General features: G+C 46.6%; 2 protein-coding genes across 2 annotated transcripts in view; one reads left to right on the top strand and one right to left on the bottom strand.

Moving 5' to 3' along the window:
* Positions 1-8,126, top strand: part of Zswim5 (zinc finger SWIM-type containing 5) — a 99,819-nt gene extending 91,693 nt beyond the window's left edge. Inside the window, exons 9-14 of the mRNA XM_035439686.1 lie at positions 807-1,067; positions 1,500-1,635; positions 2,428-2,585; positions 5,657-5,820; positions 6,497-6,578; positions 7,264-8,126. Of these exons, the coding sequence (XP_035295577.1) occupies positions 807-1,067; positions 1,500-1,635; positions 2,428-2,585; positions 5,657-5,820; positions 6,497-6,578; positions 7,264-8,126 (1,664 nt within the window). The remainder of the gene's footprint in view (positions 1-806; positions 1,068-1,499; positions 1,636-2,427; positions 2,586-5,656; positions 5,821-6,496; positions 6,579-7,263) is intronic.
* Positions 8,127-11,103: 2,977 nt separating this feature from the next.
* Urod (uroporphyrinogen decarboxylase) lies at positions 11,104-15,249 on the bottom strand. The gene is made up of 10 exons (XM_027402587.2): positions 15,123-15,249; positions 14,399-14,511; positions 14,201-14,280; positions 14,064-14,126; positions 13,618-13,815; positions 13,353-13,514; positions 12,407-12,544; positions 12,178-12,278; positions 12,019-12,085; positions 11,104-11,343 (listed from the first exon to the last, which is right to left on the bottom strand). The coding sequence occupies exons 1-10, from the start codon at positions 15,140-15,142 to the stop codon at positions 11,182-11,184; spliced, it is 1,104 nt and encodes a 367-aa protein (XP_027258388.1). The 5' UTR covers positions 15,143-15,249; the 3' UTR covers positions 11,104-11,181.
* Positions 15,250-15,351: the final 102 nt, after the last annotated feature.

Raw genomic sequence — 15,351 nt, 5'->3', positions numbered from 1 at the left:
TTTGTTTTATTTTTGAGATTGTAATATAATTATGTCATTTCTCCCTTCCCTTTCTTCCCTCCAAACTCTCCCATATAACCCTTTTTATTCCCCATGCTGGTTTTGAACTCATGCACTCAAACCATTCTTTCACCACAGTATCCTGAGGAGCTAAAACTAAGACGCTGGCTCTTACACAAGTGCTTGCTTCCTGAAATTCTGAGTGGAGCATATAAAATCATAATATAGAAGTTGCAAGTGTTACCAAGTAAGAGCTAAACTGAATGGAGTCAGGTATCTCTGGGTAGAGATGTAAGAGTTAACCCAAGCCAAACTAGGGCAGGCCCTTATGGTCCTTCTGATCTCCTGCACAGAGAGTCCACATCTTTCGTCACCGTCATCTACACAATGGCATTTATAGCTTGAAAAACCTGAAGTTGCACTTGATTTATTTGTTTACCACTGATATACACTGCTCTTTTAGTGTCAGGCAGGGCCTAGAGAAACAGGACAGTGAGATGGTCTCACTCCTTTAAGGTACACACACTGAGGTAACAGAAACAGACACCAAAACAATTAAGAGATTATATAGAATGCACTGGCAAAAGATGCTTCCCTGACTGGCCTAGCCAATTTGTGGGTTATGTAGGAATCTTTGTGAGTCTTAACATTATTTTTTCAGCAAGTGTATTTTTCTTACTGCTTTGAGGTTCTGACTTAGCTTTGTGATAACTATTAAGCAACTGATACCCCAAATTAGGATGGGTAGAGGCACAGAAAAACCTACTAGAACTGTCCTAAGAACCTGGTATGCCTGTTGCCCTCAGATATGAATGAAAGCAGACTACCTGTGTACCAGCATGTACCTGTGGCTTCAGGCTGCCCAAATAGCAATGAGTCGTACCTGTCATTGGCCCTGGAAGTTGCTCTGATGGGCATGGGTCAACAGAGGGTAATGCCCGAGGGCCTCTATGCACAGGACAAGGTGTGCCGTAATGAGGAGCAGCTTCTAAGCCAACTCCAGGAACTGCAGCTGGATGACGAGCTGGTACAGACATTGCGGAAACAGTGCATCTTGCTGCTGGAAGGTAAGAAGAAAGGTAACAAAATCCTTGGCTGTGACTCTGGGCCCCCTTCTCTAAGATAGCACAGACATAGAAATATTTATGACAGTAATGAGTAATGATGGGTCCTGTGTTTAGCAGACAAACTCAGATAGGTCCCTGGGCTCCTGAATCTAGGCTGGAATAAGCATACAAAAATAAACTGGGCAGTGGTGGTGCACACCTTTAATTCCAGCACTCCCAAGGCAGAAGCAGGTGGATCTCTTGAATTCGAGGACAGCCAGGGCTACAGAAACACTCTCAATCTCTCTCTCTCTCTCTCTCTCTCTCTCTCTCTCTCTCTCTCTATATATATATATATATATATATATATATATATATATATATATATATATATATATACACACACACACAAACAAATAAATAATAGTTGGCTGGCTCATCTTCTTCCTTCAGGAGGCCCCTTCAGCGGTCTAGGAGAAGTTATCCACCGGGAGAGTGTCCCTATGCACACCTTTGCCAAGTATTTATTCTCAGCTCTGCTGCCTCATGATCCAGACCTGTCCTATAAGTTAGCCTTACGAGCCATGAGGTGGGTAACCCATGTCTAGCCTGTTTGTCTCCACCAACGCACATATCTTCAGTGCCCTCTCTCTTTGCTTATCCTACTCCCCTTGCCCTCTTTGTTTGTCCCCTGACACCAAGCCTCTCTTACAGCTGCTTAAGTATTCCATATAATTTAGGATCTGGGATTCTTTATTAATAAAATACTTAGCCCCTCCCCATACTCATGGTAGATTGTCTGAGCAGGCCCCTGACGTATAATAGATATGGTGCCTCCTTGTTTTGGAGCCACTGGGGTAGCCTGAGAAAGAATTTATGTCCTCCTATAACCCCATTCAGTCTTGGGTCCAGGTATAGGTCTCCAGAGGAGTGTGGGAGAAGCAGAGATAAATATGTATACCCCAAGGCCTAGAAACAATGCTCTATGAGAATCTTCTTTTCAAACTGGAATAGGATCCTTATTTTACAAGTATAGATCTCTGGGATGTAGCAGACCACACGGGAAGAATTTTAGTTAGGCCATAAGACTGATAGAACTCCTTAGCTAAAAAGGAAATTCTTTGGCATGTGTTCCTTATGCTCTCCAAGATAACACTATGGCACTCTGCGTGCTGGTCAAATCTCTTTATAGTGGGAACTGTTCAGCTCAAGGTTTCCAAGTGCCAGGCACCTGATATATACTGTAGGTTTAAAACCCTTCAAAGCTCTCAGCCTGTCCTTCCCTGACCAATTCTTCCCCAGCAAAAAGCAGACTCCCCTACAGGGGAACACAATGGTCAAGAGTACAGATGAAGCTGATGACTCTTCCTGGATCTTGTAGGTTGCCTGTTCTAGAAAACTCATCTTCTGCAGGCGACACTTCCCATCCGCATCACATGGTGTCTGTGGTGCCCAGCCGCTATCCTCGGTGGTTCACACTCGGACATTTGGAATCACAGCAGTGCGAACTAGCCTCTACCATGCTGACTGCTGCCAAAGGTAAGTGCAGGTAGACAGCAGACTACAGCATCCCCGCTGAGCCTACCCACCCAGAGCCTCGTTGTCTTCTGAAAAAGAGAAGCCATGTGTCAGTGTTAACAAGAGCAGTGGGGATCTTCATGTTGACTGCTCATTAGAAAGCACCTGAGTTCAGACCAGAATTTTGCCTTAGTTACTAATTGTAAAACCCTGAATATATAGAATCAAGCGATTTTTAAATTTTTTTTAAAATTATTTCATACTGTGTGTCTGTGGACCTGAGTGCCAGTGTTGGATGATGTCAGAGGTTTCTGATCTGCTCACAGCTGGAGTTGTAGTTAGTTGTGAGCCCCCTGACATGGGTGCTGGGAACTGATCTTGGGTACTCTGTAAGAACAATATGTTCTCTTTAACCAAAACCCATCTCCTCAGTACCATAATCAAATGATTTTTGTTTGTTTATTATTGTTTCGTTGGATTGGGTTGATTTTTTGAGACAGGATTTCCCTGTGTAGCCCTGGCTGTCCTAGGACTCAGTCTATCGACCAGGCTGGCCTTGAACTCACAGAGATCCACCTGCCTCTACCTCCCAAGTGCTGAGATTAAAGGCATGCACCATCTTGCTTATTTTTTTTTTTTTAAGACAGTTCTCTCTACATAGACCTGGCTGTCCTTGAACTCACTATGTAGAGTAAGCTGGCCTCAAACTCACAGAAATCTACCTGTGTCTACCTCCCAAGTGCTGGGATTAAAAGTGTGTACCACCATGTCTGGCTTCAGAATCAAATGATTTTTAATTTTTGTTTGTTTGTTTGTTTTGGTTTTTTGAGATAGGGTTTCTCTGTGTAGCTTTGGAGTCTGTCCTGGCAGTCACTCTGGTGACAGGCTGGGCTCAAACTCACAGATATCCACCTGCCTCTGCCTCCCGAGTGCTGGGATTAAAGGCGTGCGCCACCAACGCCTGGCTCAAATGATTTTTAAACTAACTTTTTGTTGTTATTGTTGTCCAGTGGTGGCCTCAAACTCACAGAGAGCCACCTGTCTCTGCCTCCTGAGTGCTGGGACTAAAGGTGTTTACTATCACTGCCTGGCACAAAGAATTCTTAAACCCATCAGGAAGCTGGTGCTCATAGTTGGTATAGTGCATGCCTAGCATGCTTGAAGCCCTGGGTTTGATTCCCAGCACTGCATAAACCAGGCATAACGGTGTACTTCTGTAATCACAATACGCAAGAGGTTGAAGGAAGGAGGATCAGGAGTTCAAGATCAGACTCCACTACATAAGTTCAAGACCAACCTGGAATACATGAGACTCTGCCTCAGAAGTAAAATTGGTAGTCCGGTTTAAAAACTGACTAAAGCCAGGAGTGTGGAGGGGAAACTTTCTCTGTCTATCTCCATTCCACTGGACTTGTTTCTCTCTGCCCACCGGGTCCCTGAAGCCACTATGAAATAACCACTCCAGGGACTTAATAATATGTTTATAATTGTTTGGCCATTGACTTAGGCTTTTTACTGCCTAGCTCTCTCTTAATTATTAACCCATTTCTATTAGTCTGTGTATCATCATGTAGCCTTGGCTTGCCAGTGATGCCTGCGTCTCTTGATTCCCCCGAGGCTACATGGAGTCCTCTCATTCTGTCTTCTTCCTGCCTCTTTGTTTGGAATTCCCACCTACCTAAATTCTGCCTGACTATTGGTGGAAACAACTTGATTCATCAACCAATAAGAGAAACACATAGTCACAACATAACAAAGGATATCCCCCCCATCACCAGGAGTAGTAGCACATGCCTTTAATCCCAGCACTTAGGAGGCAGAGGCAGGCGGATCTCTTGAGTTTGAGGCCAGCCTGGTCTACATAGTGAGTTCTGCAGTAGCCATAGCTACATAGTGAGACACTGTTTCAAAAATAATATAAATAAAATAAAAACTGACTAAAGATCTGAAAAGATATCTTGCCAAAGATCTACAGGTAGCAAACAAGCATATGAAATGATATTCAAGGTCATGTATCATAGGAAATTGTAAATTAAATCAATGAGATACCACATACACTGTTAGAATGGCTATAGACGAAAATGTTGGTAACAGTGTAGAGCAACGGGAATTCTCACTGCTGAGGAAGTGTAAAATAGCATAGCCACTTTGGAAGAGATTTGGCAGGGTTTTGTTTTGTTTTGAACAAAGCTAAATGTAGTCATAACACATGTTCCAGCAGTCATGTTCCTAGGTATTACCCAAATGAGTAAAAAACATATAAATACCCAAATGTGTACAGGAATATTTATATATCTTTTCATCCCCCAAAGCAACCAAAATGTTCTTCAAAAGGTTTGAAAAGGCAAATTGCATTGTGTCCTAGTAATGAAACAAAATAAGCCTCACATACAGGAACCTCAGTTGTGTGTTGCATATTGCAAGAAGTTGTCTGAAAATACTGCATTCTATGTAATTCCAACTGCATGACACTGTAGTTGCCAGGGTCCAGAAGAAATGGGGAAAGGTTTGATGAGCATAGAAGTTTTTAGGGCAGTGAAAATAGCCAGTATGACATTGCAATTATGTACTCGTATAAACGGTGTAACACAGAGACAATGTACCTTAAAGTATGGACTTGAGTTAATATTTCAATTGGTTCACCAAATATATATGGGAGATGTGAGGCTGGAGTGATGGCTCAGTGGAAGAGCACTGGCTGGTCTTCCAAAGAACCTGGGTTCAATTCTCAGCACCCACATGGCAGCTCATAACTTCTCTGACTCCAGTTGCAGGGAACTGGAGGCCTCTTCTGACCTCTGTGGGTTCCAGGGACTCACACAATACACAGGTCTATATATACCGCAAAACACCAATATACACAAAATAAAATAACTTAGGAAAAAAGACAGGCAAGGTGAACTCATGTGGGTGCCTGGGAACAGAAAGCTCCACCAGAGAGTTCAGAAGAGACACTTGACCAACCAGAAGGGATGGTAGCAGTTAAGAGCATCAGGTAAATTAGCATAGTTCAACTAGTGTCTATTGTGAACAGCTTATTGTCTAGGGAAACTCTCAAATGAACCCTGCCTCTACCTTTCTGATGACTATAGGGGATACTCTGAGGCTCCGAACTATTCTGGAAGCAATACAGAAGCACATTCATTCTTCCTCCCTCATCTTCAAGCTGGCTCAAGATGCATTCAAGATTGCTACTCCCACGGACAGCAGCACAGACAGCACTCTGCTCAATGTGGCCCTGGAACTGGGGTTACAGGTATGGGGATGAGACCACTGTCCCAGCCTTATGTTTCTAGCTACTGACAATTGGCAGAAGCTATTGCAAGGGGACTGAACATAGCCATGTCTGGTTCTTTCTGTCTTCCAGAATATAAGTTCTAGAGTAGACAGAAGGTAAGGAGTCTATAAAATTGGCCTCCATTTTAAAGTTAAGGCCAGAAGTAAAGTAGCTTTAGGCACTATAGGGTATCCGTCTTCTCTGCCCTCCCCTTCTTCCTCCAAGTTAGTCAAGTTATGATAAGAGTCTTATATGTGGTCAATCGTGAGAGAAGCCTTATGTCTAGCGAGTAGGGTGAGGAGAAATTAAACATCCACACACAGAGAAAAGACCACTATTCAAATAATGAAAAATATTCGTTGTTGGGCTGGGAATGTATCTCATTTGGTAGAGTACTTACCTACATGCAACAAGATCCCTAATATTGCATACACTGGGCATAGTGGGATACGTCTCTAAGGTCAGTGCTGGGGAGATAGAACAAGAACAATTAGAAGTTCAAGGTCATGGACAGTAGAAAGCCAGACTGGGTTACATGAGACCCTGTCTCCAGCAAACAAAAATGTCCTTTGCATGAAAAAATAGTACAAAATAGAAGGGAAGAGAGGCTCCTATCTATTAGGCGTGGGCCCCTGGAAATGCCTCTCTTGTCTAGGTAATGCGGATGACCTTATCAACCCTTAACTGGAGGCGCCGAGAGATGGTTCGATGGTTGGTTACTTGTGCTACAGAAGTGGGTGAGTCTCCCACCTCTCTCTTCCTCTTGGGGAGTTTGTAGGTCCAGCTTTTGGTGACAGGACAGTGAATCCTTAGAGCTGTCATATTTCTATTCCTGGCAGCCTGGGAAAGGATGTGCTGCTAGAAGATGGCCTCAGGTCAGCCAGCCTAAGCCCTCCCTCATTGCTTGGACCACACCCTGATGTCAGCAGCACTTTGACCCTCTGTGATGAGAGAAATGTCCGAAAAATGTATTTTCAGTCACCAGTCCCCATGTACTCCCTTGGGAGTGAGTGGGCCCAGTCTCTTGTCTGTGCTTCTGGAAAACCACAGACAACTTGTAGGCTTGGGACCCATTCTAGAACCCAAAGCCCCAGCACAAGACTTTCCCCAGATGCCCTACTTCAGCTAGAACCCCCAGGGAAACCTAGGGCCCTGCCTTGAGGCAGGCAGACCTGGGGCTCAGTAGCTTCATCTGTATGAAGTGCTGAGGGTGCAGCAGAGACCTTTAGCTCTCTGGCCTAGGAAGGAAGGGATGGGAAGAGATCCCAAACAGGGTCTGGCCATCTGGGATGCTCCCCTTGCCCTGGTTTGCCTCAGATCATCTCAAGGCTGCTGAGGAGGAGGGAGAACTCATCTCTGCAGGCCAAGTTCAGACCCCAAATGGTAATCTGAGCACTGCTGAGCTCAGGCTCTCCCTGACAGGTGTTCGGGCCCTGGTGAGCATCTTGCAGAGCTGGTACACACTCTTCACCCCCACCGAAGCTACAAGTATTGTGGCCGCCACAGCTGTATCCCACACCACTATCCTGCGCCTCAGTCTTGACTACCCACAGCGGGAGGAACTGGCTAGCTGTGCTCGCACACTGGCCCTGCAATGTGCTATGAAGGATCCACAGAGCTGTGCCTTATCAGCTCTTACACTCTGTGAGAAAGACCACATTGCCTTTGAGGCAGCCTACCAGATTGCCATTGATGCTGCTGCTGGTGGCATGACTCATTCACAGCTGTTCACTATTGCCCGCTATATGGAGCTCCGTGGCTACCCGCTGCGTGCCTTCAAGCTGGCCTCACTGGCCATGAGCCATCTTAACCTGGCCTACAACCAGGATACCCATCCAGCCATCAACGATGTGCTCTGGGCTTGTGCCCTCAGCCACTCTCTGGGCAAGAATGAACTGGCAGCTCTCATCCCCCTGGTGGTGAAGAGTGTGCACTGTGCCACAGTGCTTTCCGATATCCTACGTCGGTGCACAGTGACTGCACCAGGCCTAGCAGGGATCCCAGGCCGCCGCAGCTCTGGAAAGCTCATGTCAACGGACAAAGCTCCACTGCGCCAGCTACTGGATGCCACCATCAATGCCTATATCAACACCACACACTCCCGTCTAACACACATCAGTCCCCGCCATTATGGAGAGTTCATTGAGTTTCTGAGCAAGGCTCGGGAGACCTTCCTACTGCCCCAGGATGGTCACTTGCAATTTGCCCAATTCATTGACAACCTCAAACAGATTTACAAAGGCAAGAAGAAGCTGATGCTGCTGGTTCGGGAGCGCTTTGGCTGAGGAAGTGGATAGCTTGCTGCCAGGGCAGCCTGGGCTCCCAGGTCAGGACATGGACTCTGAAACATCTGTCTACCCTGAGAGGACTCTGGGCACTTGTGGCTGAGCCAAAAGTACCACAGACCTAAGGATGGGGAGAGTCCAACTTTAACCAGTATTCCTGCCTTGGCAAGCTTCTCACTCTAGCCCCACTGTTCCTGGAGGAGCTGGGCCCTGCAGACCGATCAGATGTCCCCACAACATGTCACCTCACGCCCCTATATCCTGCGTGTCCTGGCCATTGGCCCCTCTCCCTTGGCAAACACAGAACACTGTTCCGTCTCAGGGATTGCTTAACCAGAGAAACAGAAGCATTTATGGTACTGTAAATACTATAGTATATGTGTTGTCAAGCATTGTAAAGCTGTAACTATTTATAATTCTGACTCTGATTTGATGGGCACTTAAAGTAGCTGTGGGTGGGAGGATAGACTTGTTTTCTGAGGAGACTCACAACCATTTCTCAGGTTTCCCATACAGAGAGAGTATATACTGTTGGCAGTGGATAAGCGGGGGCAGCAGGGAGAAAAATGGACAGTTAAAATCCAAGTCTTGTCTGTACAGAAACTATGGCCTACAGATAGGACAACTAGCCTAGTGGCCGTTGAGGAGCAGAGGTTAAGACTGGGCTTAGACATTTGTGTCACAAAGCTGTGATAACACTGAAGCTCCTGTCTCTGCCTCACACACACACAGGAGCCTGATGAACACCTGAATAATAATTGCAGGGAGAAGACAAAGGTCTAAGAAGCCATTGAGCGTATATGATACATCTGCTCTGGTCACCTTTATGTTAGAGAATCTGCTTCATCTCCAATTTGTACGTGTGTGTCTCTGTATGGATGAGAACATGTGTCTGTGTACAAAGTTACACATGTGCATGCCTGAGTCAGTTCTGTGTGTGTAAATTACGTGACACATATTAGACTGTGAGTTTGTTTGCTGTTTCGTGTGTGTGTGTGTGTGTGTGTGTGTGTGTGTGTGTGTGTGTGTTAATGCATATCTAAGTGTTCAGTGTACTCATGTCTCCATGTTTAGTGTATATGTGTATCTAGGCACACACGGGTACCTGTGTATAAATATGTTTGTGTCTAACTGTATGCCTGCTGACCATATGTCTTTAGGTGAGTGGTCTCTACATGTAGTCTGTCAGTGTTCATGCTTGGGGATCTGCATGAGTGTGCCTTCTTTCTGCCAGTTCTCTCTTGCCCATTCCTTAGTCTCTTGCTAGCTCAACATTGTTATCCATCTCTGTGCCTCCTCCATTTACCTTCTCTCGGCAAACAAGTTTCTAAACATGAGTGTCCCTCTGCCATTAAGACTGGCCACTTTCATTCCACGGTTCTTACACAAACTTGTTTTCTTCCTCTGACTCTACCTCAACCTTCCTCTGCCTACATTCATCGTGGTCCTACTGGTAGCTAATCTGGAGGCTGAGGCTGGTATTCCTTTAGTATTGCCCTTCCTAATTTCTAGTCCTAGTGGGTAACCCCCATCAGCCCATGCTGACCTGCACAGTGTTTCACGTTCCTACTACTTCATGGCCCCTATGATTAGCCTGAAATTATAGGAGGTAGCAAGGGCATTCAGAATAATCAGTTGGGTACAGGTGTCTTGAGTGTTGACTGTTTTGTGTCTTAGTTCCTGAGTTGGGTGGGGTTTGATAAAGAAGGGGTGGTATAGCTAGAGTATGAACTAAGGACCTTTCTGTCTGATTTACTTTATTTTTCTTTGGAAAACCACTTGTTATCTTTTTTATTCCAAACTGACCAGTAAGTTGTATTTGCTGTTCATGGCTACTAACGTTTTACTGTCCAGCCAAGGGCCCTACACTGTCTCAGCCCAGTGGGTTGGCAAAAAAAAGAAAAAAAAGAAAAAAAAGAAAAGCCACTCCCATTTCTGTATCATGATTGCCCTTTTTTAGGAAGTATGTGAACTGAGTGCTTTTCTATGAATAAATCATGGATCACAGAAAAGATCATCTTTTTCTAAAGCAGAAATTGTGTTCTATCAGTCAATGAGACCCTTCTCTCCTTTGATGGGACAGGGATCTGGTTGGGCCTAAACAGAGATATACAATAATGGACAGATGAAATATTCCCTGCATCACACCAGTCTCCAGAGCTCTAAGGCACCTCAGAACAGCCATGTCCCAATGTCACATGGTAAGCAGGGTCCCAGGATTCTGAGAAAATCAGTGGGTGTGCTCTGGAAATAATGCACACTGAGCTGACATGCCAAAGGCGCCTTTGGCTTCGGAGCCCTTCATGCCTTGGTGACGGACCAGCCTAAGGCTCCAGTCCCAGGAGCTTAATGCTGCATCTTTGTATTTCCCATCCTGTGGTATCAAAGCTAAAGTCTTCTTGGCTCCTCTTTACCTAGACTCCATCTTCCTCTCTGGAACTCCCAAGTGTTCTAGCCACTTCTGTGCCCTTTTTGATCTTCTCCTTCCTTCAGAGACATAAAGCCCTATGACCTTTGGACCCTGACTCTGTCTATAAATGTCATAGCCCCAACTACCTGGAAAGGCATACCTATTATCATGTCACTCTTGGGCTTGGATGACTGATAACATAATGGCAGTGTGAGCCTGGTGTTAATGCTGTAGGGCATGTTCATTGATACTTGTGCCCAGAGACTCATGGAAGAAGATACAGAGGAGGCATAAGGAAAAGGAACAAAGGAGCCTGGCCTAATGTGGTACACACCTTTAATCCCAGCACTTGAGAGAGAGAGAGAGGTTTTGACCTCTGAGTTTTGAGGTCAACCTGGTCTCCTGGTCTGCATAGTTCCAGGCGCGAGTGTGAGTGTGTGAGTGTGTGAGTGTGTGTGTGTGTGTGTGTGTGTGTGTGTGTGTGTGTGTGTGTGTGTGTGTAAAAGAGGGAGAGGAAGGGAGGGGAAACTGAGGATAAGGACATTAACCTTTACAAACAAAGGAACATGTTAGACTCCAACTCTGGAAGTTTTATTCTCTTGGAAACAACCTGTGTGGCTGGTCCTTGAGCAGAAAGACGTATACTTAATTTTGTCGAAGGAGACGTGAATGTTTGTGCACAGCATCCACAAAGGCTCCTACATGTTCTGGGTCCATGTCAGGATAAAGCCCGTGCCCTAGGTTGGCAATGTAGCGTTGTGGCCCAAATTCATCCAGCATCTGCTGCACCAGTCGACCAATCTCTTCCTAGAGGACCAAGAGAGCACTGTCTATATATAGGAGAGGTCAGCAAGGCTCTATCCTCCCTGTACATGACAGCGATACACACATACGCAGGAGGAGGTTACTGCCATTAATGCAACAGATTTTACCAGATGCTTCAGGCACCAGACAAGAAGAAAATAGAAATGAGAGGCCTGTGAGATGGCTCAGCAGGTAGGATGTTTGCTGTGCAACCCTGATGACCTGAGTTCAATCCCTGGAACCCATAAATAGGTAAGACGAAGATAACCGACTACAATGTTGTCCTCTAACCTCTCCATGTGCACCATAAATACATACCCAAATGCACAATGATAATAAATAAGTTTACCAAAAACATACAAAAGAGTGCTGGGTGTAGTGGGGTATATCCACAATCCTAGCACTTTAGAAGAGGAAACAGGAAGATGAGTTCAAGATATGCCTCAGCTCCACACAGTGAGTTTGAGGCCAGCTTGGGCTTCATGAGACTGTGTCTCAAAAAAAAAGGTGGGGGGGAGGAGTTGGTAATTTAACTTAGTGGTAGAAAGCTTTGCCTAGCAAGCACAAAGCTCTGGTTTGGGTCCTGTTAAAAATGTCCTGCTTTCTTAGGTGTGTATAGGATAGAGGAGAGCAAAGACGGGTATAAGAAAACCATTCATTGCATGGCCCAGTTATTACCTCAGATGCATACAAGGCACAGGGATCCAGGTTCCCCTGCAAGGTCACCGTCTTCCCCACACGCTCCCTGGAAACAGAGCCATTGCTACATTCTCATCACTGCATATTTGGGGATTGTACCCCTCTTCCTCAGCCTCTAGTGACCACTCCTCCACTCACCGGGCTTTCTTTGGTGCCACTGTCCAATCAAGCCCAACTACCTCATAGCCAGACTGGGCCAGCTCTTCCAGTGCAAAATGTCCATCCTTAGCAAAGATGATCTGGAGAAAAAGAGCAGATCTCTGACTCTAAGCCTTGCTGTGCCCAGTAGCCTTTCTCGGCTGGGCTTCTGCTGCCCTCCAGTGGTGACTTCAGTCCATGCAGGACTTAGCCCTGTCCCTGTCCTCACCATGGGCACTGGTGCCAGACCTGCCTTCTGCAGCCCAGCCTTGACTCGTTTGGCCACATCACGGATGTAGGGCAGTGCAAACTTGCCAAAGAGTTCTGAGCCAAGATGTCCTGCATGGGACTCAAAGAGCTGCAATGCCTGTAGATAGGTGATAAGAAAAATGAATGCATAACACACAAAGAGGAAGTACCTCAGAACCACATACAGATTATGCCTTAATTCTCCTCAGGTAAACTTAAACCCTGTTCTACTCCCTGAGGCTAGGTTCTCAATTCCACTCAAAAAGTTTTGCCTGGAAAGGAAGAAGCCAGGCAGTGGTGGTCCATGCCTTTGATCCCAGCACTCAGGAAGCAAATACAGGTAGATAATCTGAATTCAAGGCCAGCCTGGTCTACAGAGCAAGTTCCAGGCATCCGGGCTATACAGAAGAAACTCTGTCATGAAAAACCAAAAGAGAAAGAAAACAGCCGGGCAGTGGTAGCACACACCTTTAATCCCAGCACTTGGGAGACAAAGGCAGAAGAAGAGTTTTGCCTTTTCCACAGTCTAACAGCAGCTTCAATCTCCAAAAACTCATTCCTTTAAGCCCTGCTGACATTTCCAGGAAGGGCTTAGGATCCAAGTGGTTCTCAACCTGTAGATCATGACCCCTTTGAGGACAAATGACCCATTTTCCCCCCATAGGCTCACATATCAGATACTTAGATTATGATTCATAACACTAGAAAAGTTACGGTTATGAAGTACCAACAAAATAGTTTTATGGTTTGGGGTCACCATAACATGAACTGTACTAAAGGGTTGCAACATTAGGAAGATTGAGAACCACTTAGCTACTCCAACTAGATCACTGGAGGAAAAGTAAGATCCCTGTTTTCTCCACTTGAAGCCATTGCTTTGGGTCTTGACAGACCAAACTGCAGCCTGTTTGTCACTAAAGACTCACCTGAGCACCAGCAGCCACTTGTCCTATTAGATAGGGGACCAGAGCATCAGTGAGTATGCCAAGCAGCTTGTGACTGGCCTGTGGTCTTTGGTAGAGCCATCGCTTGGCCTGAGCCATGGTGCTTGAACCGCCACCCTCAACCATGTATGTCATCAGGGTCCACTGCAGAAGAATACAAAGATGTCACAGCATAGAATCCCTCCTCTATACGGAATCTGCCAGAATGACCTGTTCGTGCTCCAGTCCGTGCCCTGTGCAGCATTACCGGAGCACCAGCAAAACCAATTAGTGGCACACGCCCAGCCAGCTGTTGTCGAGTAAGGGTGATGGCTTGGAAAACATAGCCCAACTCTGAGGCCACTGCTGCTGGATCCCGTAGACGCTCCAGGTCCTTCTCTTCTCTTAATGGCTCTGGGAAACTGGGTCCTTTACCAGGTACCATGGTCACCTCCATGCCCAATGCCTTAAGAGGGATAAAATATCTGGGTTTACAACCTGAAACTGCAGAGGGAAGGGTTTTGTACAACCCACATGTAACAAGGAAAGAAAAGAATAAACCCCTCAGCAAACTCCACTTTTTAGTGTTTCCCTCTACCCAATTATGTACTTATCTTGAAACCTGACAAGACAGAGGATTTCCAAAGAGTGCTTTCCTTTCCTTCCCCCCACCCCCTTTTTTTAAAGCTCACATTCCAGGATCAGAATCAGTACCTGGGGTACAACAAGGATGTCGGAGAAGATGATGGCAGCATCCAGAGGGAACCTTCTTAGTGGCTGTAGGGAATAGCAGATTTAGAACGGTGACACAGTGAGGGCATAAATCCCATCCTCGTTTGTGGGGCCCTCACCTGCAGAGTCAGTTCACAACAAGCCTCAGGAGAACGACAGGTGCTGAAGAAGTCCTGGGCAGCCCTAGTTTCCCTAAACTCTGCGAGAGGAGAGGGAGGACAGGACTCAGCCATGAGGTCTTCCAAAGTTATCGTCCCCTGAAGAACTTCACCTTCCAGAGTTTCCGGTTTTATCTAGACCATAGCTTTGCCCCTGACCTGGTAAGTATCGGCCTGCTTGTCGCATGCACCAAACGGGAGTGTAGTCTGTTTCCTCTCCCCACGCTGCTCTCAGGAACGTGTCATTCTTCAGCTCCGGAAAATTCTGCCGTCTGGTGATCAGGTGGAGGGTAGGGGTAGGAGTAAGCGTCATTATGCTAGACTGGGGTTTGGGGAAGTCGCGTTCAGTCAGGCACCGCTATCTGTCGCCTCCAGGTCCCTTGCAAACGAAGGCTCCCCACCCATTCCTCCTCTATCAAGTGGCGCACAAGACTCTTGGAGTGGGGCCCCACTGGGGCCTCTCTCCTCAGCGTTTGTCCGACTTTCCCCAACTGGGGGAACTAATGAAAATCCAGTAAGGAAAGTTTGGGGGAAAGAAGCTAGGGATCCAGCCGCGAGTGGCCTGCTTCTGAAGCAGAGTGATCCCCAGAACCAGAGAGAAAGGATCAGAGTTGATGATCCCGGTGCTGGTTACAAGTTCTGAGTCACCTTTGGAAATCCTGGGACGCAGTTCCGCAAGGTAGTCCCGGGAACGGAGTTTGGGGAGCGGGGGCAGGGAGCCGGGAAGGTTCTGTTTCATGACGGGAAGATTTGGAGTCTCGGAGATTTGGGTTAGTACTTGGAGATCTCCAGAAAAATAAGCGTTTAAGGACGTAACCCCGAATTGGAAGACTCGGATCAGAAAGCAAGGTAGCAGCCACTGCGCATGCAGCAGAAAACTCACCCCATCCCGTTCGCCTCCATGGTAAACAGTAACTGAGCCGTCGGCGGTCACCGCTTTCATCCGAGTCTCCGCCCGCACAGTCCGGCTCCGCCCCTTCCTGAAGGGAACCTTGGGCGACGCCATATTGGGGGTCACGTGACGGTCCCAGTGACAGCTCTGGGGCTGCCCTCGCTGCTGCCCGTAGGACCCCAACAATTTTTCACCGTAAAGTCCATTATTGCGACGCAGT

This window comes from Cricetulus griseus, chromosome 2 (assembly GCF_003668045.3).
Source record: "Cricetulus griseus strain 17A/GY chromosome 2, alternate assembly CriGri-PICRH-1.0, whole genome shotgun sequence".
In the NCBI taxonomy this organism is placed as follows: domain Eukaryota; kingdom Metazoa; phylum Chordata; class Mammalia; order Rodentia; family Cricetidae; genus Cricetulus; species Cricetulus griseus.
The sequence above is the reverse complement of the archived record's forward strand: the minus strand, read 5'-3'. Positions and strand labels throughout refer to the sequence as shown.

Bases quoted from the DNA above. Each gene is read 5' to 3' on its own strand.
- Urod (XM_027402587.2), bottom strand. From the start codon at position 15,142: ATGGAGGCGAACGGGATGGG. The intron at 13,515-13,617 runs GTAATGCTGCAC...ATTCTTCTGCAG, and splicing joins TTGGTTTTGCTGGTGCTCCG to TGGACCCTGATGACATACAT. The intron at 11,344-12,018 runs GTAATAACTGGG...TTGGTCCTCTAG, and splicing joins GTGCCTTGTATGCATCTGAG to GAAGAGATTGGTCGACTGGT.